The 26,149-nt window shown below is 49.2% G+C and overlaps 1 protein-coding gene across 4 annotated transcripts in view; it reads right to left on the reverse strand.

Moving 5' to 3' along the window:
* The window catches only part of COLEC11 (collectin subfamily member 11), a 47,535-nt gene that overhangs the window by 15,544 nt on the left and 5,842 nt on the right, over positions 1 to 26,149 (reverse strand). The window contains exons 1-3 of one of the 4 annotated variants that reach the window (XM_033176654.1): positions 24,842 to 24,945; positions 22,391 to 22,546; positions 13,441 to 13,512 (exon numbers count right to left, since the gene is read on the reverse strand). In XM_033176654.1, the coding sequence (XP_033032545.1) occupies positions 13,441 to 13,512; positions 22,391 to 22,520 (202 nt within the window). In that variant the 5' untranslated portion in view covers positions 22,521 to 22,546; positions 24,842 to 24,945. Of the gene's footprint in view, positions 1 to 13,440; positions 13,513 to 20,634; positions 20,801 to 22,390; positions 22,547 to 24,841; positions 24,946 to 26,149 lie in introns of those variants that run through there. The other 3 variants (XM_033176653.1, XM_033176652.1, XM_033176655.1) reach the window with 3 other exon arrangements.

The following is a 26,149-nucleotide window of genomic DNA, read 5'->3' on the forward strand; positions in this document are numbered from 1 at the left end:
TTTAATGAACACTTCACACAGTCCTCTGAAGTGGAGAAGGGGCAAAAAGAGCATTTGGAATTCAGCTTCCTTAGCGATTTTAAATAGCCGGACTTTCTCTGGGCCATGGCCTGGTTTTGCTATCTCAGAACAGGCCATCCAGCCGCACCACCACCCCGAGCGGGGGGCGGGGGGTCTCACTTTCCTGACAGGACACCCCCTCAACGCCCCCAGCGCACACCCAGTCGGCCTGTTCAGGGCAGCCCCCGCTGCAGCCAGGCCCCCATGTGAGCAGAGCATGCACTTTGTGGAAGCAGAGGTGTCTGGACCCCCACCAGTGGGGACAGCCCGGGCCTGCAGCAGCACCTGGGTGTTGCTAAGACCAGTGCAGGGTCTCAGGCCGCCCTCCTGGGCCAGGAGCTGCATTTAAACAAGAGCCCCTGGGGAAACCTGAAGCAGAGCCCTGACTCCAGAGACAAGCAGAGAACACAGCATCTACCCAGCATGGCCGGAAGCCTCGTCCCACAGACCAGCTCTCTAGAACCCGGCGGGGCAGCTCCTTCACCTGGGAAGGGAGGACGATACAGATGGGGGGCCCTTGGCCATAGACAGGGATCACCCACAGGTTGCAGAGGTATTCGAAGATATGAAACCTCAGGATATTTTTCCAAGAGTGGACGGAGGGCCTTCCGAACGTCAGGTCTCATGCTAGGACCTGAAGACGCAAGGATGAGAGCGGATCTGCAGACCCGGGGCCAGTGATGGCAGCAATGCCCTATGAAGGCCATGATTTTGATATCAGAAGTTGAAAACAATGGTTTGGAGTGGTCACGGGCTGGGCAACAGCAGGGCTGGCATGGGAGCAGGGCTATCACACCCAGGCCCCACTCTTCCCAGGCATGCTCCTCCCCTTCAGAAGTCCCTTCGCGAAGCACTGGAACAGGTGCTGAGACCCACCTTGTCATCATGCCCAGCGTTATGCCCAGCGTCATCATGTGCAGCGTTGTGCCCAGCACCGTCGTGCCCAGATCTACACTGTTGTCATGCCCAGCACCGTCATGCCCCGTGGCGTCATACCTAGATCCACCCTGCCATTGTGCCCAGCATCACTGTGCTCAGCATCATCGTGTCCAGAGTCATTGTGCCCAGATCCACCCCATCATCGTGTCCCATCTTCATGCCCAACATCATTGTGCCCAGAGCCATCATGCCCAGATGCAGCCTGTCATCGTGCCCAGTGCCATCATGCCCAGCGTCGTCATCGTGCCCAGATCTACCGTCATGCCCAAATCCATCCCATCGTCGTGCCCATCATCGTGCCCTCCGTCAAGCCCAGTGTCGTGCCCAGATCCACCCCATTGCCATGCCCATCATCGTGCCCATCATCGTGCCCTCCGTCGTCATGCCCAGTGTTGTGCCCAGATCCACCCCATTGTCGCGCTCATCACCGTGCCCTCCATCGTCATGCCCAGTGTCGTGCCCAGATCCACCCCATCGTCATGCCCATCATCATGCCCTCCGTCGTCATGCCCAGTGTCGTTGTGCCCAGATCCACCCCATCATCGTGCTCATCATGCCCCCCGTCATCAGGTCCAGCGTTGCCGTGCCCAGCATCATGCCCCCATCACTGAGCCCAGCGTCATCATGCCCAGATTCACCCCATCGTCATGCCCCCCATCATCGTGCCCAGTGTCGTCGTGCACAGCATCATTGTGCCCAGCGTCATCATGCCCAGGGGAAGTTGAGTTGCAGCCCCCAGTTTGCCCAGGACTGCAGTGGTTCCCAGGATGCTAGAAACCAGGAAGTCTTGGTCCCCAAGTTCCCGCAGAGGTCACTGTTTTTCTCCAGGTCAGTCCTTGCAGCATAATGCCATGGAAGCCACAGATGTCAGTGACTGGATATCAGGGAACTGCCACCTGTGCCCCCGCTGCAATGAGCTAGAAAGTTATCCACTAGCACCCAGCTAGCAAGTCCACGGGCAGAAAAGCCAGTGGGCCAGGGGAGCTGGCAAGGCTGTGTCCCACTGGAGAGTGAGACTCCAGGGAGAGTGTGTGGAGGGTGGTGGTGGCTGAGGTCCTGGTTCCCAGCACATCTGAGCCCCCTGGGGCCCGAGCACTGCTTACCACACAGGCAGAGTACCCAGGGTGTCCTAGGTCTCTGGGAGGAGACTCGTTCCAGGTTGCATATAAAAAGTCCTAAGTTTATTCCCATAAATACCACATCATATGTAAACATATTCCATTCTCTCTCTGACCTAATGTCCTTGAGAATAAACATTATCCAGAACAGAGCACTCACAACTGACAGAAACAGCCACGATTATCAGAAAGAATGTCAGTTGGTTATTGCAGAACTCACTATTCCCTAGTGAGTTCCCATGAATAAAAGCACCGGGGCCCAGACATTCTTTTGTGCAAACGGAAAATAGTAACAGCAGTCACCAGGCCACTAGGCACCAGGCAACTGCTGCATCCAAGACACTGTGCATCTATACTTCCTTTTAACCCTTCTGGGAGTCCTGGGAGGTAGATCCCCGCCCCCCCCCCTCCGACCCCCCGACCCCCATTTTACAGGTACAGAAAAAAGGGGACTTGGAAAGACAAAGCTGATTCCAGAAGCTGACATGACTGACAGGTGGTGGAGCCACGATACAGACAGGCCCAGTGTGCCCAGAACTGTCTGGCTCCACGTCTGTGGTCTCTGCCCTGCTCAGCCGAAGCTGGGACCACATTGTGCCTAACAATATTCCTCCCTCCCAGCAAACCACGTCCATCTAGAGATGGGGCTTCTGCTCCAGTTCTGTCCAAGCCATGTGGCCATGGGCAGGGTGGTTGCCTATTCTCTGCATCTCAGGGTCCAACATAAGTGTGAAGGTGAGATTTCTGGATCCATTACCCTGTGATCCCATCTCTACAAAGGATGAGGTGTGCTTCCTTTTGGAGATGTCAGAAGCTGCCATGCTGGCTGTGACCGTTGGAAAAAGTAAATACAATGTTATGACTATCCCTGCTTGACAACTCAGATAATCGAGATGTTAAATAACTTTGCAAAGTCTGCCAGGTGTGGCAGCTCATGCCTGTAATCCCAGCACTTTGGGAGGCCAAGGGGGGTGGATTTCTTGAGGTCAGAAGTTCAAGACCAGCCTGACCAATGTGGTAAAACCCCATCTCCACTAAAAATACAAAAATTAGCCAGGCGTGGTGGTGGGCCCCTGTAATCCCAGCTATTCAGGAGGCTGAGGCAGGAGAATCACTTGAACCCGGAAGGCAGAGGAGGTTGTAGTGAGCCAAGATTATGCCACTGTACTCCAGCCTGGGCAACAGAGCGAGAGCGAGACTCTGTCTCAAAAAAAAAAAAAAAAAAACTTTGCAAAGTCATGGGTCCAAGCTGAGGCATAGCGTAGACCCTTGAGTGCTAAATGCCACTGCCCTAAGCTGACTCCCTGGGATGCCAAACACCACATCCATTTATGGACTCCTAGCCCTCCCCGTCTCCAGATTTCAGAAACCTTGAATTACCAGTAGCCTCCCGAGTGCCTTCCCCAACCCCCACCCTGGGCTGGGTCCATGGCCCCACACCCACCACAAGGCAGCCAAGAACGCTGTCTCAGCAGTTGCTCTCCTGCACATCCTGCCTCAGGCTCACCCTCCATCTGTGCCCACCCCTCAGCAGGGACCTGAGGCCTGCTTGAGCATGGAAGCCTGGCTCACACCTGAACATCAGTGGGGACATGCCTCGGAGCCTGAAAAAGCCTGCTGCCACTTCTAAGTGGGAGAAGGAAGGAAGAAAAGAGGGAGGGAGAAGGGAATTCCTCAGAGGTTTTATTTATTTATTTATTTATTTATTTTTTATTTTTTTTGAGACGGAGTCTCGCTCTGTCGCCCGGGCTGGAGTGCAGTGGCCGGATCTCAGCTCACTGCAAGCTCCGCCTCCCAGGTTCACGCCATTCTCCTGCCTCAGCCTCCCGAGTAGCTGGGACTACAGGCGCCCGCCACCTCGCCTGGCTAGTTTTTTATATTTTTTAGTAGAGACGGGGTTTCACCGTGTTAGCCAGGATGGTCTCGATCTCCTGACCTCGTGATCCGCCCGTCTCGGCCTCCCAAAGTGCTGGGATTACAGGCTTGAGCCACCGCGCCCGGCCCCTCAGAGGTTTTAATAGAGAATCCTTGCAGCCTTGGATCAGCAAGTCATTGTGTTTGTGGATCTTTTATTACGATTCTTTGAAAGGTAGAAATGAAAAGAGTCTATCAGACTTTAACCCCATATCTCTGGGGTAGTCTATGTACGTTTCAAGACCCTCTGTAAGTCTATCAATCTAATACTTAGGAATAACTACTATGTTGGGGACTTTGAACCACTTACTCGCCAGCTGGCAGTGTGATCCACAAATCCCTACCCTTGAGAAATGTATACTCTAATAAGGAAGACAAGACACGCACGCGTGGGTGACCTTAGGAGGATGGCTTTCTACCATAGTCCCCCCAAAGAAGCTGCCATTTTGACAAGTCCCCATGAACACGAGTGTCTTTGTAGGAGTCTGGAAGTCCAGTGGAGAAGTTCCAGCACACTGTTAGAGAAAAAACTCCAACAGATGCACTGATGAGGGTAAGAACAGTTTCATTTTACCCATGTGACCCTTTCCCCAGGAAACATAGCTCAGCGCCCAGGGAGACCCCCTTGGCCCATGATTTCTCCCACTGGAGTAAGTGAAAGGGTAGTCAGTGAGCTTCCAGCTTCCCCAGACATGCAGGATGCTGCCCAGAAAGGTCTGCTTCTTTCTTGTCTCACCTACAATACCGAGGTGACTGACATGGAGGAGAAGTTGGGAGAGACTGGGAGCTGGGAAGAAAGGCTATGGACCTCAATAATTGCTCTGCAGATTTTATTAGGAAGCCCCCCAACAAGCCAATTGAGACACCTTTCCTGTGAACATCCCAGCTCGTCCACAGGCACCCAAATGCTCACATGCTTCACCCATCCCTCCGCCAGCTCCCCAAAGGCACCCCCACAGATGGCAAGTGCAAGCATCTCACACAGACAGATCGCTTGACTGTGTGGGATGGGGAGAAGGCACAAGAACTCGAGCATTTCAGAGCACTGCCCTAGGGGAAACTAATGAGAGGCTCACAGCACCTAGACTGGCTTTGTGGGATCAATAAAAGGCATATACTCTTAAAAAGTTCACCCCTCTCCAAGAGAAGCAAAAGGTGTGGAGCAGGTGCCTCCATAGAAATGGACTGAGAGAGCCTCAGAATCCCTAGCCAGGCTGTTTAGTAAAGAAATTTCTCTCCCAGGAAAAGTCATAAAAACTAGAGGAGGTGACTGCTTTTTCAAATGAAAAAACAGTAATGCAAGACGTCAAGGAATATAAAATATCAAGGAAACATGACACTGCCAAAGGAACACAGTAATACTCTAGTAAACCAATCCCAAAGAAATGGAGATCTACAAACTGCCTAACAAAGAACTAAAAAGAATCACTTTAAGGAAGCTCCGTGAGATACAAGAGAACATAGACACACAACTCAACAAAATTAGAAAAACAATACATTAAAAATGAGGAATTCAGTGAAGAGACAGAGATTATTTTTTTAAGAAAGAACCAAACGAAACTCTAAAGCTGAAGAACAGAATGAATAAAATTTAAAACGCAGTAGAGAGCATCAACAGCAGAACAGATCAAACAAAAGAAAAGAAAGAACATGTGAGCTTGATGATAGGTCATTTAAAAATATCCAATCAGAGAGGAAAAAAGAAAAAAGGCATTAAAAGAAATTAAGAAAGCCTATGAGATCTAAAGGATACCATCAAGAAAGCTAACATTCACATTATGGAAGTTGCATTAGAAGAATATAGAGAGAAGGTAATAGAAAGCTTATTTAAAGAATTAATGCCTAAAAAACTTTCCAAACTTGGGAGTGATGTGGACATCAAGGTACATGAAATTTAAAGTCTCCAAATAGGTTCAACCCTCAGAAAACTTCACCAAGATACATTATAATCAAACTACCATAAATCAAAGACAAGAAGAGAATTTTGAAAGCAGAAAGAGAAAAGAAACTCATCACATCCAAGAGAACCCTTATAAGGCTATCAGCAGACTTCTAAGCAGAAAACTTGCAGACCAGGAGAAAGTGGGATCATATATTCAAAGTACTGAAAGAAAAAAACTGGCAATGAGATTATGCAAAGCCATCCTTCAGAAATAAAGGAAACATAAAGAGTCTCCCAGATACACAAAAGCTAAAGAAGTTCCCCACCACTAGACTTCCCTTACCAGAAAGGTAAAGGAAAATTCTTCAAGCTGAAACAAAACGATGCTCATTAGTAACATGAAAACATTTAAAAGTGTAGAGATAACTGACAAAACTATATACTTGTCTTAGTCTGTTTTCTGTTGCCATTACTGAATATCTGTGACTGGGTAATTTACAAAGAAAAGAAATTATTTTTACGGTTCCAGAGGCTGGGAAATCCAAGGTCAAGAGGCCACATCTGATGAGGACTCTCCGCAGAGTCTTGAGGTAGCACAGGGCATCATACAGTAAGGGGGGTCATGAGAGAGGCCACCTGGCTTTTACAATAGTCCCACTCTCATGATAACTAACCCACTCCTGTAATGACCCATTCATCTATTAACTCATAAATGGAGCAGTCATTCATAACGTCAGAGAACTCATGATCCAATCACCTCCTAAAGGTCCGATCTCTCAATACTATATTAAAGTTAAGTTTCAGTGTGAGTTTTAGAGGGGGCAAACATCCAAATGATAACAATAGTCAAATTCAGAATACTCTGATGGTGTAATGGTTATGTGTAAATCATATATAACTCTCGTATAAGGGTTAAAAGACAAAGATATTAAAAATAACCATAGCCACAAGAATTTGTTGTGTTGTTGTTTGTTTTTAGAGACAGGGTTTCACTCTCTCACTGCAGCCCCCAGATCCTGGGCTCAAACAATCCTCCTGCCTCAGCCGTGACTACAGGCACGTGCCACCACACCCAGCTAATATATTTTATTTATTTATCTTTTTTTGAGATGGAGTCTCACTCTGTCGCCCAGGTTGGAGTACAGTGGTGCCATCTCAGTTCACTGTAAGCCCCACCTTCCGGGTTCAAGTGATTCTCCTGCCTCAGCCTTCTGAGTAGCTGGGACTACAGGTGCACATCACCACACCTGGCTAATTTTTGTATTTTTAGTAAAGATGAGGTTTCACCATGCTGGCCAGGGTGGTCTTGAACTCCTGACCTCATGATCCACCCGCCTTGGCCTCCCAAAGTGCCAGGATTACAGGTATGAGCCACTGTACCTGGTCCAATAATTTGTTAATAGATGTACAATAAAAAAGATGTAAATTGTGATATCAAAAACATAAAATGGGGGATGGGTGTAAAAGTGTAGAGTTTTGTGTGTGATCAAAGTTATCAGTTTAGCATAGACTGTTATAACTATAAAATGTTTTATATAAGCCTTGTGGTAACCATACATAAAAAATCTAGTACACACACAAAAGAAAGAAAAAGGAATCAAAGCACACACACTACTAAAGAAAAGTATCAAACAACAAAGGAAAACAGCAAGACAGGAAGAAAGGAACAAAGGATCTACCAAGTGACCAGAAAACAATTAACAAAATGGCAATGGCAAATCCTTAGCTATCAATAATTACTTTAAATGTAAATAGATTAAATTATCCAATCAAAAGACATAGAGCAGCTTAATAAAAAATAAAAATGAAAAGAAGACCCAACTATATACACTGCCTACAAAAGACACACTTCAGCTTTAAGGTCACACATAGACTAAAAATGAAGGGATGGAAAAAGATATTCCACACAAATTGAAACCAAAACAGAATAGGAGTAGCTGTATTTATTTTATATCAGACAAAATAGACTATGTCAAAAACTGTAGCCAAGAGTAAAAAAAAGGCTTTTATATAATGATAAAGAGTGAATTCATCAAGAAAACATAATCATTACAAATATATACACATTCAACACTGGAGCACCTAAATATGTAAAGCAAATATTAACAGATCTGAAGGGAAAATAGATAGCAAACACTAATAGTAGGGGACATCAATACCTCCCTTTTTTTTTTTTTGAGACGGAGTCTCGCTGTGTCACCCAGGCTGGAGTGCAGTGGCGCGATCTCGGCTCACTGCAATCTCTGCCTCCCAGGTTCACGCCATTCTCCTGCCTCAGCCTCCAAGTAGCTGGGACTACAGGCGCCCGCCGCCACGCCTGGCTAGTTTTTTGTATTTTTAGTAGAGACGGGGTTTCACCATGTTAGCCAGGATGGTCTTGATCTCCTGACCTCGTGATCCACCCGCCTCGGCCTCCCAAAGTGCTGGGATTACAGGCTTGAGCCACCGCGCCCGGCTAATACCTCACTTTCAACAATGGAAAGATCACCCAGACAGAAAATCAATAAGAAAACACTGTATATAAACTACACTTTAGACCGAATGGAGCTAACAGACATTCAGAGAACACTCCATCCAACAGCTGCAGAAAACACGTTCCTCTCCAGTGCACACGGAACATTCTTCGAGATACATCATACATTAGGCCACAAAACAAGTCTTAACAAATTCAAGGAGACTGACATCATATCAAGCATCTCTTCTAACCACAACAGTATAAAACTAGGAATCAGCAAGAGAAGGAAAACTGGAAAATTCACAAATACGAGAAAATTAAACAAGACATTCCTGAACAATCAACGAGTCAAAAAAGAAATCAAAAAATATCTTGAAACAAATGAAAATGAAAACACAACATACAAAAACTTATGGGATACAGCAAAAAGATATTCTAAGAGGAAAGTTTATAACAATACCTACATGAAAGGAAAAGAAAGATCACAAATAAACAATCTAACTTTACACCATAACGGACTAGAAAAAGACAAACAAACGAAGCCCAAAGTTAGAAGTAAGGAAATAACAAAGATCCGAGGAGAAATAATCAAATAGAGACTAGAAGAGCGATAGCAAAGCGACAAAACTGAGTTGCTTTTTGAAAAAGCAAAAAAAAAAAAAAAAAAAAAAATGACAAAACCTTAGCTAGACTAAGAAAAAAGAAATAACTCAAATAAAATCGGAAATGCAATGGAGAAATGACAACTGATACCACAGAAATATGAAGGGTCATAACAGACTAATATGAATAATTATACATCAAAAGTTTGAATAACCTACAAGAAATGGACAAATTCCTAGAAACATACAACCCACCAAGACTGAATAATGAAAAAATAATAAATTTGAACAGATTAGTAACGAGACTGATTCTGTACTCAAAAATCTCCAATCGAAGAAAAGTCCAGGACCTGGTATCCTCATGCCAAACTTTACCAAAAATTTAAATAAGAATTAATACCAATCCTTCTAAAATCTTACAAAAAACTGAAGAGGAGAGACCACTTCTGAACTAGCTTTACAAAGCTAGCATTACCCTCATACCAAAGCCAGAAGAGGACAGTAGAAGAAAAAAAAATTACAGGCCAATATCCCTGATGAACATAGATGCAAAAATCCTCAACACAATACTAGCAAACTAAATTTAACAGCACATTAAAAGGATTATACATGGCCAGGCACAGTGGCTCATGCCTGTAATCCCAGCACTTTGGGAGGTCAAGGCAGGTGGATCACCTAAGGTCAGGAGTTCAAGACCAGCCTGGCCAACATGGTGAAACCTCATTTCTACTAAAAATACAAAAATTAGCTGGGCATGGTGGTGCATGCCTGTAATCCCAGCTACTCGGGAGGCTGAGGCAGGAGAATCGTTTGAACTCAGGAGGCAGAAGTTGCAGTGAACCAAGATCGTGCCATTGCACTCCAGCCTGGGCAACACAGCAAGACTCCATCTCAGAAAAAAAAAAAAAAAAAAGGAGGGGGATTATACACCATGATCAAGCAAAATTTATGCTGATCGTTCAACATACAGAAATCAATAAATGTGATATACCCCATCAACAGAATAGAGAATAAAATCGTATTATCATCAGTAGATGCAGAAAGAACATTTGACAAAACTCAATGTTGTTTCATGATAAAAGCACTCAAGAAAGCACATATACAAAGAATCCATCTCAACACAATAAAGGCCATATATGAGAAGTCCACAGCTAACATCATACTCACTGTTGAAAAGCCGAAAGCTTTACTCTAAAATCAGAAACAAGACAAGGATGCCAATTCTCACCTCTTGTATTCAATATAGGGCTGGAAGTCCTAGCCAGAACAATTAAGCAAGAAAGAGAAAAGGAAAGGGGAAGGAAAGAAAAGGAAAGGGAGAAAGAGAGAGAAAGAAAGGAAGAGAAAGGGAGAGAGAGGGAGGGAGGGAGGGAGGGAGGGATCCAAATTGGAAAGGGAGAGAGAAAGCTGGCTCTGTTTGCAGATGGCATAATCTTATATAAATAAAACCCTAAAGACTCCACTACAAACTGGTTAGCACTAACAAACAAATTCAGTAAAGTTGCAGGATACAAAATCAACACGCGAACATCAGCAGCATTTCTATACACTAACAACAAGCTACCTGAAGAAATGTAAGGAAACAGTCTCCCTGACTGTAGCACCAAACAGAATGACATATTTAGGAATAAATTTAACCAAGGAAGAGTTGTGTACCTGTACACTGAGAACTATGAAACATTGAAGACACAAATAAATGGAAAAAATATCTCATGTTCATGGATCAAAAGAATTAATATTTCAAAATGTCCACACTACCCAAAGCAATCTACAGATTCAGTGCAATCCCTATCAAAATTCCAAAGGCACTTTTCACAGAAATGGAAAAAAAATCCTAAAATTCATGTGAATCCATAAAAGGTCATGTATCGCCAAAGCCGTCTTCAGCAAGAAAAACAAAGCTGAAGGCATCACACTTCCTGATTTTAAATTATATTACGGATAGATGGTAATCAAAGCAGTATACTTGCTCAAACGAGCACTGGCATAAAAACAGACACACAGACCATGGAGCAGAATAGATAGCACACAAATAAGCCCGTGCGTGCATATACAGTCAACTAACCTTCAACAAAGGCACAAAGAATACACAATGCTATTGGGAAAACTGAAAATTCACATGCAAAAAAAACCAAAACTGAATCTTTGTCTTATACCATACATAAAAATCAGCTCGAAATAGGAGACTTAAATGTAATACCTGAAATCACAGAACTCCTAAAAGAAAATATAAGGGAAAAGTTCCTTGACATTGGTCTTGGCAGTGATTTTTTTTTTATATGACCCCAAAAGCACAGGCAACAAAAGCAAAAATAAATAAGTGGGACTAACCTATCCAAAAGTTTCTGCACAGCAAAGAAAGCAACCAACAAAACAGAAAGGTGCCGATGGAACGGGAGATAGTATTTGCAAACCATGTATCTGATAAGAGGTTAATATCTAAAATATATGAGGAATTCATACAACTCAATAGCCAAAAAACAAATGACCCAATTTAAAAATGGGCAAAGAATCTGAATACACTTTTTTTTTTTTTTTTTTTTTGAGAAGGAGTCTCGCTCTGTCGCCTAGGCTGGAGTGCAGTGGCGTGATCTTGGCTCACTGCAAGCTCCGCCTCCCGGGTTTACGCCATTCTCCTGCCTCAGCCTCCTGAGTAGCTGGGACTACAGGCGCCGACCACCATGCCCGGCTAATTTTTCGTATTTTTAGTAGAGACAGGGTTTCACCGTGTTAGCCAGGATGGTCTGGATCTCCTGAACTCGTGATCTGCCCGCCTCAGCCTCCCAGAGTGCTGGGATTACAGGCGGACATTTTTCTAAAGAAGACATACAGATGTCCAACAGGTATACGGAAAGGTCCTCAACATCATCAATTATTAGGAAAATAGAAACTGAAGCCACAATGAGACATTACCTCACGCCTGTGAGGATGGCTGGTATCAAAAAGTCAAAAGAGAGTAAGCATTGGAGAAGATGTGGAGAAAGGGGAGCCCTTAGACATCGCTGCTGGGAATGGAAAACAGTACAGAGGCTCCTTGAAAACATCAAAAGCAGAACTACCACATGGCCCGGCCATGTCACTACTGGGTTCACAGCCAGAGGAATGAAATCGGATCTCAAAGAGATCCCTACAGTTTCATGCTGACTGCAGCATTATTCACAACGGCCGTTGTATGAAAACAACCTAAGCATCCGTTGACCAATCAGTGGATAAAGAAAACATGGCATATATATAACAGAATATTATTCAGTCTTGAAATATAAGAAAATCCTACCATTTGTGACCTGGAGGAACCTAGAGAGCATTACGCTAAATGAAACAAGAATGTTCCAGCTCTTGCTCAGGACGAGGGTACAGGTGGGTGCAATGGTCAAAACTGATTGCACTGTAATCTCAAAATGGGAATGTCCAAAATTACACCTCAAAAACATTTCAAAAACAGTGTATGGGCTTAAATATATATTTAATCATCTTTGTGTTGTTATAATAATTTTTTTTAATTGGCAACAACTTAACTCTCCAATGTTAAAAGATTGGTTGGGGGGTTGGCTAACTGTAGTATATGTTCTCACAGAATGATGTATACATATTGAGAAAGCATTTCTAGAGACAATTTTTAATGACTTGGAAAAAAATGTATTGCTTTAGGCCAGGAGTTTGAGACCAACCTGGCCAACAAGGTGAAGACCAGTCTCTACCAAAAATACCAAAAAAGAAAAAAAAAAAAATTAGCTGGGCATGATAGGACATGCCAGCTACTCAACAGGTTGAGGCAGGAGAAAGGCTTGAACCTGGGAGGTGGAGGTTACAGTGAGCCAAGACTGTGCCACTGCACTCCAGCCTAGGTGACAGAGCAAGACTCTGTCTCAAAAAAAAACAAAAAGAAAAGAAAAAGAAAAAACATTTTAAAAAATTTAAAGTACTAACAAGGAGTATATAAAGATAATAGCCACCATGTGTTTAACCCCTGCCATGTACTGTGCAGCTACTTTACACATGATACATTTCCTTTATGTGTATGATCTGGCTCTCATGAGCCTCGGCACAGTCCCACAAGGCAGGCAGATCATCCGACTTTAGGAGGAGACAGATGCACAGTGATGAGGGTCCTATCTGTGTACCCTGCCACACAGTGTCTTCATAATGACACTGATCCACTTAGCGCTCACAGATGATCTGGAAGCTGTTATTCCCATCTCACAGGTGAGGCTTAGAGAGGCCAGGAGCCTCTGCTGCGTTCCAGGACACACTTTCTCTCCTGGGCTGCACAGGTCAGCACACGGAGCACTGCTGAAGGAGCATTCTCCCCTCCTTGCTCCCAAGCCAATCCCCGTGCCGTCTGCCTCCCTGGGACCAAGAAGGCAGGGCCTGTCCTCTCTGGAACCACCACCCCCACCTCCCCACCCGGCTCTAGCAGAAGTGGTGCCTCCATCCTCAGAGCTCTGAGGGCCGGCCCAGGGCTGCAGGTACCTTTTTCTCCCGTGGGGCCGACTCTTCCAGGCCGTCCTGGGGCGCCTTTGTCTCCCTTCTCTCCCGCATCCCCTGTGGAAGAAGTCACATCCATTTAGCAGCTTGTCTGGCCAGCACAGCGTCCCAGAGTGATGTGTGGAGGAAGAACAGTTAGAATGGCTCTCCCTGGGTCCCTGCAGGCGCCCAGGCCCCTTCTCCCCACGCCCTCCCCCGCTGCCCGCAGCCCAGCCCCTACGCTGGGTGCCCCTGATTCTGTTTTTAGGCCTATTTCTCTCCCTGCCCTACCTTCTCCCTTAGAAAGGGCGTGTTTCTCTCGCCAGTTCCCCGTCTTGGTGGGCTCCCAGTCTGTCCCTGGGCACACAGCGCCCCATCTAAATGCCAGCTCTCCCCCACCCTAACACCAATGAGAAGGGCAGCAGCGTCTCCAGGTGCCCCCCACGGGAAGCGGGACCCCGACCTCTCCCGGCGCTTCGTCTGCTTGGTACTCGGGGAAGGATGACCTCGGGCACTATGTCAGCGCCCCCTGGCCCCGTCAGCGTGAGTCCCCCAGGCACAGGCTCCTGCTCAGCCAGGGCCTCCACCGTGGGGGCTGCCTGTGACCAGGTGGGCACCTCCACCCGCTTCCGGGGCTCAGCAGGTGCGGGAGACAGAGGGTGAATCACGGGTGGAGACACCCTACAAGGCACAGTTCAGAGATGTGCGCAGTGAGGCCGGGGCCTCAGCAAGGCCTGTGGGCACCAACCCCTCCGCTCCAGTCTGCTCCCCGCACTCTAATCCACACCAAAACCACTGTCCTGAAACACATGGAATTCCATTATGTCTCTGGATTTAGCGATCAATGACGCCCAGTACTTGAGCCCCTCCTCAGTGTAGTCTCTACCTTGGATCCCGGTCATCCCCTACTCTGTGCCCTCTGCCCAGCCTGCCTGGTCAGCCGGCTCCGTCCAGGGTCTGCCTTCTCACCTGGTTCTCCGGGAGGCTCTTCTGGATTCTCTCAACAGGACCACTCTGATCTGCTGGCTGGGATTCGGCTCTGTAGTCATTTTTATGAGGCCGCATTTCTTACCTGTTGCACTATCCCTCCTCTGAATGGCTGCAGAGAGGGAGTGTGTGCGCGTGTGTGCATGTGTGTGTGTACACGTGTGCGTGTGTGCATCTGTGTGTGCGTGTGTGTGCACTCTGCGTGTGTGCATCTGTGTGCGTGTGTGTGTGCATGTGCATAGGTGTGTGTGTGGGTGCATGTGTGTGTGTGTGTGCATGTGTGTGAGCGTAGGTGTGCATGTGTGTGTGCATGTGCATGGGTGTGCATGGGTGTGCATGTGTGTGCACTGACACGCTACAAGTTCACCTTCCCTCTCTGCACAATCGTGCCAGCGTTCACATAAACTTTGCTTCTCTGTAACTCTCCATTTGCACCTTGTCTTGGAGAGAGGCTCAGCTGAGATTACAGATCCCTCCATAAAATCCCCAAAGCCGATTATCTGGCCTCACGGAGGGGACATTCCATTTAAATCCAAGTAACAAAGAGAAAAGCACAGCGACGGCAGCTGGCACATCCCCACATCACCCCCGTGCCCCAGCCCCAGTCCCCCAGGGCCACCTGCTGAAAAGCCTGTGGGCTGCCCCTGGGCTGCCCCACGGTGGACACTCACACGCTGCCCTGAGGCTCCAAGTAGTTCTCAAGTTTGCTTTCCTAGCTTGTAAGAAGAAAAGAGAAGTGTTGACAGTTTAGCAAGAAATATCCACTAACAAGATAAACTCAGCATTAAGAATCCCCAGAGGTTTCAGGGGCACCAGCATCGTGCAGAAGAAAGAACAGAGGAGACAGAAAGGTGGAGGTTGACTGTGCAATCGGTGAACTGAGGTCCTCATAACATGGGAGAGGCCAGTCCGTGAACAACAGCACACTGCAGCGGAAAGAGCCGAGCAGAGATGTGTGGCAGCCACTCCGCAGAAAGGCGAGTCCCCAGTGGCCAAGGACGAAGAGGCCTCGTGAAGCCAGGGGTGAGGAGGAAGCATCGTTCACAGGGCAGTACTAGTAAGAAATGCAGGTGTCGTTTGTTTGTTTTGAAGTTATGAAGTTGAGAGTTGAAGGAAAAACTTACAAATGCCAATGGCCATCTTATAGCATTTCCGGAAGGAGAGGAACAAAGCCTTCATGGCTGGGAAGATTCAGTAGCTGTGATTGCCCAGTACGAAGGAAAGCCATGAAAGAATGCTGTGAAAGGGCCTGCAGAGAACCACATGGGGAAAATCAGAGAGAAGGAACTCAGATATGTCAGAGCGACACCGCAGGACACTGAGAATAAAGAGAAAATTCTGTCAGCTACCCAGGAGGGGAAAACAGTTTTATAGACTGCATGCCTGTGAATGAGAATCAGATTGACATAAGAATTCTCATTAGCAACATGGGACGCAAGAATAAAATGAGGCAATCACCTCAACAAAGGAGCCATCATTTAGACAGCAAGATCCGAAAAGCCCCTCTGAGGGGTGGCTCTCAGGCTGAGCTGCTGAGCAGGGTAGCTAGGCACAGAGTAAGAAGTGTTCCGAGGACAGGGTCAGCAGGTGCACAGATGAGGGGGAAGGGCTGGAAGGGCTGACGGAAAGCCAGGTGGCTGGGCAAAGCAAGCCGTGAGCCTGGGGCAGCAGGCAGCCCAGCGACTTCATGCCTGGCGCTCATAGGGATAACTTGACCACCCACGCCATGGACCAGGCCAACAGTGATTGTGGCCGAGAGGAGGGCAGAAGAATATTTCCTTCATAAAGCATTTCACACCACCTACATGAGAGCAGTCTGCTCTCTCTCCCACAGGCTGAAAGCTCCGAGAAGACACAGCTCCATCTCACCCAACCCTGGGTCCCCCAGAGCACCAGGAAGAAGGCGAGTGCTCCAACAGTACTCGTAGAGAATTAACACTAAGCAGGTCTGCCAGCTCTTCTCAAACTGCTTAAGAAAGCTCCTGGAGTTTGTACACGGCATTCACTCATTTGCATAATAATTTCACCATGGGTCGGGCACTGTGTCCACTCTACAGGTGAAGACGCAGCTGTGAGAATCAAGTGACATGTCCAAGCTGGGATGTGCTGGCACACCAGTGTGTCTTTACCACGCCTTCCTCAGGCGTCAAAACCTCAGAGCGAGACTCACTAACCAGCATGACTACTCACCCTTGTCTCCTCTCCTCCTAAAGACAAAGCAGTAAGGACAAGCTTGTCATGATAGCTTCTGACCAACCTCCACCTGCAACCATCTGCTTGTCTCTAATCTGATTTTTGAAAACTTGTTGGCCAGGTAGAGTGACTCGTGCCTGTGATCCCAGCACTTTGGGAGGTCAAGGCAGGAGGATCACTTAAAGGCAGCCTGGGCAACATAGCAAGACTCCATCTCTACACAAAAATTAGCAGGGGCCAGGCATGGTGGCTCACACCTGTAATCCCAGCACTTTGGGAGGCCAAGACGGGTGGATCACCTGAAGTCAAGAGTTCGAGACCAGCCTGGTCAACATGGTGAAACCCCGTCTCTACCAAAAATACAAAAATTAGCCGGATGTGGTAGTGGGTGCCTGTAATCTCAGCTACTCTGAAGGCTGAGGCAGGAGAATCACTTGAACCCAGGAGGCAGAGGTTGCGATGAGCCGAGATCACGCTATTGCACTCCAGCCTGGGCAACAAGAGTGAAACTCTGTCTCAAAAAATTAGCAGGGTGCGTTGCTGTGCACCTGCAGTCCCAGCGACTCAGGAAGCTGAGGTGGGAGGAGCTCTTCAGCCCAGGAGTTGGAGGCTGCAGTTAATTGCACCACTGCACTCCAGCCTGGGTGACAGAGCAAGATCCTGTCTCTAAAAAAGCAAAAAAACAAAAAAAAAAAAATCAAAAGAAAAATAGTTCATAGTAACAACTGGAGGCAGGGAAGGACTCTGAAAAGCACCACACATTACACTGTGTCTGACAAACTCTCGTTACTAAAGCAGGAAAGAAAGAATAGTAAGTCATTAAAAACAGCAAGATTTTCTAAAGAAGAGGATCTAACATGGATTTTCTTCATATATCTCAGCTAATCACAAAATCCACTTAAACGCCATCTCCCAAGGGCTCTGCTTAATGGACCTGTGTCTGCAGTTGAACAGGGCCCGGCGCATTTCAGCCAGCGCTGGGCAGCAGGTACCCCAAATGCCTCAGGGCTGTGCCTGCAGTGTGGGGAGCCCAAACTTGGAGTCAGAAACTGCTTTCCTTCCTGCGCAAAACCCAGCGTAAGCCCTCCCAGCCTGGCCCTCCTCAGCTCTGATGAGGATTGAACAAAATATGCCCTGGAAGACACTGTGCTGGTTGTCACGAGAAAAAGTATTTTAATCTCTGGTTCGGGACTAGCAGCATTGAAGACCAGAGAGTACAGAGGCCTACCATCCATGGCGCGGCTGCCGTGGTTTCTCTGCAGTCCCCATCGCCTCCGCCTTGCAGACTTGCCCTGTCCACGCATCTTAAGAACCAAGGCTGTTTTCAAGCACTGTTCACAATTTGGCAGGGCTGTTTGTTTTCTTGTTGTTGTCGTTATTGTTTCCAGAGATGGGGTCTTACTATGTTGCCCTGGGTAGTCTCAAGCTCCTGGGCTCAAGTCATCTTCCCACCTCAGCTTCCCAAAGTGCCAGGATCACAGGCGTGAGCCACTGCACCTGGCCAATTTGGCAGGGTTTGAAGTGTTCATTGTCCACTGGTCCCAGGGGTCACAAAGATGTATGTCCCTGCAGGTAATGACCCCAGAGCAGGATTTCTATACACCTCCCCACTCAGCACTGTGCATTTTGTAATGTAGACCCAGTGAGCGCAATGAATTTTTCCCACATCCTTTTCATTTTCAGATGATTGACTACATAGTTCTAATGACAAGTTATTTCTCTGCCAGGAGAAGCTAACATTTCAACCGCTGGCTCACTTCCCACCATTATCACAACACGGCTCTCTCCTTGCTCAAAGAAACGAAACGTGGCTGGCATTTACTATTTGCCTGGCTTCCCTGCAAATCATGTACAAATCTACGAACAAAAATCTTTTACCTAGATTGCATTTGGGGTCATTTCCCACCCAGCTAGGAAGGCATATGCCAGTTATTTTATGGAGAACCTAAGGTATTTCGACATATTTACAGCCAGTTGAGGAAGATCCGTGGACAGTGCTTGACTGTCGTGCCACTGGCTTCTAAGGCTGAACAAACTCGTGTGCCAGCGACTTCACATCCCTGCCGGCCACAGCAAGTGCCACGGCACCCCAGGGCCGTGGGAGTCAGAGAGGAGGAAGCCGAGACCTCATCCTGCTTGGCTCGTTCTACACAAGGGGAGACGGCACCCGGCCGTCAGATGTCAGAAGAGCAAACCTCCACAGCGCATGTTATTCAGGCCCCATTACTGGCTTTACCAGTGTTGTTTTAAAGAATGGCAGTGAATGATTTTTAAATGAATTTGATAGGCCAGGCGTGGTGGCTCACACCTGCAATCCCAGCATTTTGGGAGGCCGAAGCGGGTGGGAGTTCAAGACCAGCCTGGACAACACGGTGAAACCCCGTCTCTACTAAAAATACAAAAATTAGCCAGGCATGGTGGTGCGTGCCTGTAATCTCAGCTACTTGGGAGGCTGAGGCAGGAGAATCGTTTGAACCCGGGAGGCAGAGGCTGCCGTGAGCCAAGGTCGTACCACTGCACTCCAGCCTGGGCAACAAGAGAAAACTCCATCGCAAAAAGGAAAAAAAAAGCAAAAAAAAAATTTAATTTGATAAAACCTATAAGAAGAACTACAACCTTTCACATTTCTGGGCAACACATTTGTTAATACAGATACATGTTTTCCCACCTACAGTCATTTTTTTAACCACTAAAAAAAAGACTGCTTTTTTCCCATTAAAAGGAGTTGTCATTCTCTCTAACTGTAAAGATGATATATTATTATTCGGCCTGGAATGACAAATAAATGTCATTCAAGCACCACCAGCAGTCAGTGGCACCTGGCGCATGTGCCCAGGAAGATTCTTGAGCCAAATGTGGAGTCGGCAAAGGTTTCAGGATCCAAAATGCAAGTGGTGCGGGGGGAGGGCGCGTGCCGTGTTCGCAGACCAGATGCCACCCCAGGTCCTGGGCTGAATGGCGGGACTGTGAGGAGACAGACCACGGCTTCTTCATCCCAGCCAGGAGCCTGCCCGGCAGATTCTCAACAGCTGTTTGTCTAATGAATGAATGCTGACTACGTGTGTGTCTGTTTCCTTAGAAGTAGGCACTGCCCTGCACGCTGCCTCTCCTCTCTGACCTCCAGCTGCACTGCCCTGCACGCTGCCTCTCCTCTCTGACCTCCAGCTGCACTGCACTGCACGCTGCCTCTCCTCTCTGACCTCCAGCTGCACTGCCCTGCACGCTGCCTCTCCTCTCTGACCTCCAGCTGCACTGCCCTGCACGCTGCCTCTCCTCTCTGACCTCCAGCGGCACTGCCCTGCACGCTGCCTCTCCTCTCTGACCTCCAGCTGCACTGCACTGCACGCTGCCTCTCCTCTCTGACCTCCAGCGGCACTGCACTGCACGCTGCCTCTCCTCTCTGACCTCCAGTGGCCCTGGGGTGCTACAGCATATGCTGTGGCTGGCAGGGATGAAGTCTGCTGGCACACATCATTTTCCCCATTGAGTAACCCAATTTCTGACACACTGGGCATCCTAAATCCTTCTAAACCGTTCCTCACCCCTGGTGCTCACCTCTCACTTGCAGACTCGTGGGGCACGTGCTGGACAGACACCTGATCTGCTCCCTGGTTGGGCTCACTGCCTGCACAGGGTTAGTGCTTTGTAAGTCACTGTCCCAGAGCCGGGAGCAGGGGCTGGGTCCCCGGTCACCATGTGCCCACTCCTGGTGCCACCATTGCATCCCCACAGAACCCAAAGCTGGCATTGCCTTCCCAACCTCACGGACCAGGAGGCCAAGGCTTGGAAGGACAGGTGACCCATCACACAGCATAGCTGACCACAGCACACTCAGATCTGCCCCACTTCCCAGCCTGTGAAGGTTGGGGAGGGACCCTACCCATGTGGGAAATGAGGCATATCCAGGGGACCCAGGACGTGGACGGCTGGGAAGGGCCCTCCCAACAGCACCTGGGAAAGGCAGCATCCAGAAAGGACCCTGGAGCCCACCCCACGGCCCCCATAGTGCGGGCCACAGACCTGGCAGGGCGCAGGGAAGAGAATGGTAGGGACTCGGGGGCACCCACCACATAAGGTAGGGACGTGACCTCCCCAGCCTAAAGTCCAGCTCTCCACAGCCATGGTTTCCAACTTAAAGCTGAAGGTTCCACTCACAAACCCACACATGCGACCACGAAGTCAGGGCCAAAGCCACTTTCTTTTTTTTTTTGAAACGGAGTCTCGCTCTGTCGCCCGGGCTGGAGTGCAGTGGCTGGATCTCAGCTCACTGCAAGCTCCGCCTCCCGGGTTTACGCCATTCTCCTGCCTCAGCCTCCCGAGTGGCTGGGACTACAGGCGCCGCCACCTCGCCCGGCTAGATTTTTGTATTTTTTTAGTAGAGACGGGGTTTCACCGTGTTAGCCAGGATGGTCTCGATCTCCTGACCTCGTGATCCGCCCGTCTCAGCCTCCCAAAGTGCTGGGATTACAGGCTTGAGCCACCGCGCCCGGCCCAGGGCCAAAGCCACTTTCACCAAAACTTCTGAGAGAGCCATACACGTCCAACAGTTTAAGTTGCTTCCAACATAATTAAACATTTTCTAAAGCAAGTGTATTCATCAGAAATAAAAGCACAAAGACCACTCGGCTTGTCTGGGCTGTGGGCGGCCCACTTGGTTTCCAACAGCAGGGTGAACAAGCCAGAAAAGAGCCCCCATCCAGAGCTGCGTGGCCTGGCAGGGTGGCCCTGAGCTGTTCGGACCCTGTGCCCCAGAAGAGGGCTTGTCTTTTAGGGTGACGATTTTGATCGTGGGTTTGAATCCACTTTTCTCTAATGTTTCAATAAAAAGAGCTGCAGCCACTCCACAAGAGACACTGAAGGCCCAAGCAGCCTGCGTGGGGATGAGGAGGAGGCGGACTTGGTTCAGGGCGCAGAAGGTCAATGTGCCCCTCCACCTCCTCAGCACCCATGTGACTCCCCTCAGCTGCGGCCTGGACTCTGCCGCGGCCCGTGCAGCCCCGGCCCTGCCACCCGACACTGGCACACACTCTGCTGTCCCTTCTTGGGTTCTGTAATTTTGAACAAGGGGCCCACATTTTCATTTCACACTGGGCTCCACCAGGTTTGGGGACCTGTTGCCTCTGCTTTGTAGAAGCTGGTGATTTTCTTACTTGAAGATGCTACTCGGAAGGCTTCAGATACTGCAGCCTCAGGGACTTTCTCACCCATGCCTGACATGCAGAACTATCTCTATCTGGGAGCAGATTGCAGACAAAGCAAAAAGAAAACAAACAAACAAACAATGTTTGTTTCTTTTTTTTTCCCCTAGCCACTAGACCAGCAGGGAATTTTTAATTTTTAAAATAAAATATTAAGAGCTCTCAGGAAGCAATGTAGAAGCACACTTGGGGAACTTACGCAAACTGCAAATTTTCTCTGAGCCTCAAATTTCCTCATGCGTACAATGGTCCAAATGAGATCATCTCATGGGGAGGATCACACGAGGCCATGTGTGCAGGGTCTGACAAAAACCCAGGTGCCTTCCAGCAAGGCCCCCCTGGAGAGGGCTGAGTTGCAAATAAATTGCTACCTTCAGAATTAGAAATTCCATGGCCGAAGACAGTTTAGACTTCATGTTGCCCAACCCTTGATTTCCAGATGGGGAAACTGAGGCCCAATGGGGTGAGCAGATTTGCCCGGGCTTTGTGCTTTTCTGTGGAACTTCCCAGTTGCATAGGAGTCTCTGAACTGGCCCAGTGGCCACTGGCCAGCAGCCCAAAGTTCAGGGAGTGGTTACCTTTGAGGCCAGGGACGAGGATCTGCACGGAGCAGGCGTCATCACCAGCCGGCTGAGGATGTCCAGACGGCAGCAGTGACAGGAAGGCCAGGCTGATTAGAACGCCCGCCAGGGCCAGATCCCCCCTCATCCTGAGCGCAGGCAGGACACCGACTCCTACACAGAGGAAGGAATAAACAGTGATGGGAACTGCAAAAGCCGGGCAGCCAGTGACAGTGAGCAGGCCTGGAGGCAAGGCGTGCAGCCCTCCTGGCGCCTGGAAGGGCTGTCTGGGCCCCCAGGCCGGGTTCTCCCCACTCACTTAAGCACCAATCATGAGCCTCCACCGAGAAGCTTCCACAGCAGCCCCAAGGTCAGGCACCAGGCACCAAGTACATGCCAGCCCTGGTCAGTGAGCCTTGGTTGAAGGCCTACGACTCGCCCACCCCAAGGAGTTCCATCTGGTCTGTGGGACAAACGATTCCTACACAGAGTGGAGTAGGGGGTCTCCACACGGCATGGCCAACAACAGACACGGGGCCTCTGCAGAGCTGGGCACAGTGGAGGGAGGCTGAGAAACAGCTCAAGGAAACAGCCGAGGTGCCCAAGGAGCTCCAGGCTTAGCGGCTCCGTTCACAGACAACAAATCCACGCCCCACATCTCCTTAGGTGACAGGACACGGGCCCTCCTCGGTGAGATCCATAAGGAGAGAGGAGCCCAGCCTTAGGAACCCAGGGTCCTGGGGAGGTGGGGGCCGAGCCCACAGGAACAGGGGGTCATGGACTCCTGGCCGTCCCAGGAGGGGCAGGTATGTGCTGCCTCCGTTGTTTCTTCAACGCAGAGGGCGTTAAAACTTGGAAAACAAGGCCGGGCACGGTGGCTCACACCTGTCATCCCAGCACTGTGGGAGGCCAAGGTGGGCAGATCACCTAAGGTCGGGAGTTCGAGACCGGCCTGGACAACATGGTGAAACCCCGTCTCTTCTAAAAATACAAAACTTAGCTGGGTGTGGTGGTGGGCACCTGTAATCCCAGCTACTTGGGAGGCTGAGGCAGGAGAACTGCTTGAACCCAGGGGGCGGAGGTTGCGGTGTGCTGAGATCGTACCACAACACTCCGGCCTGCATAACAGCAAGACTCCATCCCAAAAATATATATATATGTATATATAATAAATAAAACTCGGAAAACAAAGAGGGCAATGGAAACTACTGAACTTGAAGGAGAGGCCAGGAAACAGAGGGACAGGGACAGGAGGGGAGAGAGGGACAGTCCAGAAGGCAGAGTGCGGACAGCAGCCCCGGAGTACAGCGGAAAAAGAGCCACGGTGAGCTGGGCCTGGGGCTCTCACAGAGCATCGAAGCCACAGGAGCATCCGTCCATCCCAAAGACCATGCTTCTGGATACTTCCTGGCCTCCTTTCGTTTCGTTAATCATTCGTTTGAAAACATTTGTGGATGCCGACCAAATGTCAGGCACAGTTCTAGGCACCAGGAGTAGAGCAAGAACATTTATGTTTTTATTCCTGTTGGAAGAGACAGACAGACAGACCGAGACAGACAAAGGCAGGGGTAAGCGCCGTGGGGAAGAGTGAGGCAGGGTACAGTGGCCGGGACACATGCTGCTGTTCAAGACGGTTGCCAGGGAAGCCTCGCTGACAGGTGGATGAGAGTGGCTCAGAGAAAGCCCCGAGGCAGTGCATGCCAGACAATGCGGGGAGAGGTGGGCTGGCCTGGTGGGCACAGGGGAAGCCAAGGCCAGAGAGCAGGAGATAGTGGCCGGCGCCCGGCAGCTTTGGGGGTTGCTCTGTATGAGACAGAGGGTCTGGATCCGGGAGCGGCTTTATAAAAGGGTCACCCTGCTCTTGAGAGAGGACTTAGAGGAACAGCATCCGACGACAGGAGGCCAAGCCAAGGTGACCGCAATAGCACAGTGGGCGAGGACAGCAGCTGGACCCCATGTGTGGGTGGAGGTGATGACAAAGGTCTGGGATGCAGTCTGGAAGCAAAGCTGACAGGTTTTGCTGATCCATGATGTGGGAAACGACAGACAGAAGTCAAAGATTAAAGCTTTTGTTCTGAGCAGCCAGGTGAACAGTGCAGCCAGCTGCTGAGAAACAGAACTGAGGAGGTGAGGCTAAGTCAGGGGCCCGGGTTCGACTTTCCGAGTCTGAGACACCTCTAGACTCCCATGGGACCCAGCGGGTGAGCAATGGTTCGGTTTGCAAGGCTTGGGGGTCAGGGCACCTTGCATTTTCTCTTCCTCAATTCCAGGCCAGCTGGCCCTCTCAGGCCCAGAATGAAGGTCACCTTAGCTGCCAGAGAAAGGCCATCTGTGGTGCGGGAATTTCCACATCAACAGCCCCGTGACAGCCCTGCTACAAAAGCCAGGGGAGGGTGGTCCAGACAGATCCCAAAAGCCAGGGCCCCATGGAGTATACAGAGACCCCACCTCTGGCTGGCAAAAGCCCACCTTTACCACCTGAAGTCCTGCTGCACGACGAGTCCTCCCAGAAATGTGTGGAGGTCAAGATGCCCAAGACAGCCCTGCAGCTTGAAGGGAAGTCATTTGAAATCCCTCTCCCAAATCTGAAAAAATCCCCTCTAGTGGTAACAGACAAAAAGATGACGTGGAGACGGCTGGTGTTACCGCCATAAACATTCCGTGTTAAATGTCCATTACCGCTGAGGCAAGGGTTAATGAAGGGGCGGGGCGGGAAGGGAGAGAGGGTTAGAGTCAGGGCGGAGCCAGAGCTTGGGCAAGTGAGTGGGAGAGCTTCACTTGCCCAAGAGGACAGATTCGTCCTACCTCTATGAAAACCTACAGACCTTAAACCTGAAGCCACCTCTCATCCTGGGTGTCCAAGAATGGCTCAGGGAAACAAAGGTACTTTAAAGCTGAAAGTCACAGTGGCTCACGCCTGTAATCCCAGCACTTTGGGAGGCCGAGGCCAGGAGATGGCTTGAGCCCAGGAGTTTGAGACCAGCCTGGGCAACATGGCTAAACCCCATCTCTACAAAAAATTAGCCAGGTGTAGTGATACGCCCCTGTAGTTCCAGCTACAGGAGAGGCTGAAGTGGGAGGCTGAGCTCGGGAGGTTGACGCTGCAGTGAGCTCTGATCGCACCACTGCACTCCAACCTGGGCAGTCAGAGTGAGACCCTGTCTCAAAAAAAAAGAAAAGAAAAAAAAGCTCAAAGTCACAAAAAGTAAACCCATGAGCTTCAGATACATCATGATGGTCTACGTAGTCCGCATGCCACCCTGTCCATGAAGACCCTACTCAAATCCCGGCTCCTCTCCCGCCACTCCAGAGCCCACTGTGCGTGTGGGAAGGGTGGTGGAAAAAGGGATTCAGAAACTGCCCACACCCCCTTTTATTCAAACATCCTGCAAGAATCCACAAGGAATCAGAAGTAGAGATGACTTCACAAAGCACAGGAGTGGGAAGGCCAGGAGGAAAGTGGGGGCTCCCGGCTCTGCAGAGAAGGGACTGTGGGTGGGACCCCACCTCGTGCAGTGACGCAGCCATCACGGGGCCCGGCATTGTCCTGCTGAGGCTCTCATCATCATTAACATTGTGACGGGAAATGTCAGTTACACACAAAACCAGTACCATGAACTTCCACGTACCATTGCCCAGCTTCAACAATTATTAACACTTCGAGGTGTCATTTTTGATGCTTTCTAGTTCATTAGGAGTTAATGTGTATACAACTACACGATGACAAGGTCTCACCACACTGCAGACACTGCACCTGCCTCGCCAGCCCCGAAACCC

Source organism: Trachypithecus francoisi, unplaced genomic scaffold (assembly GCF_009764315.1).
Source record: "Trachypithecus francoisi isolate TF-2019V2 unplaced genomic scaffold, Tfra_2.0 Lachesis_group17, whole genome shotgun sequence".
NCBI lineage: Eukaryota > Metazoa > Chordata > Mammalia > Primates > Cercopithecidae > Trachypithecus > Trachypithecus francoisi.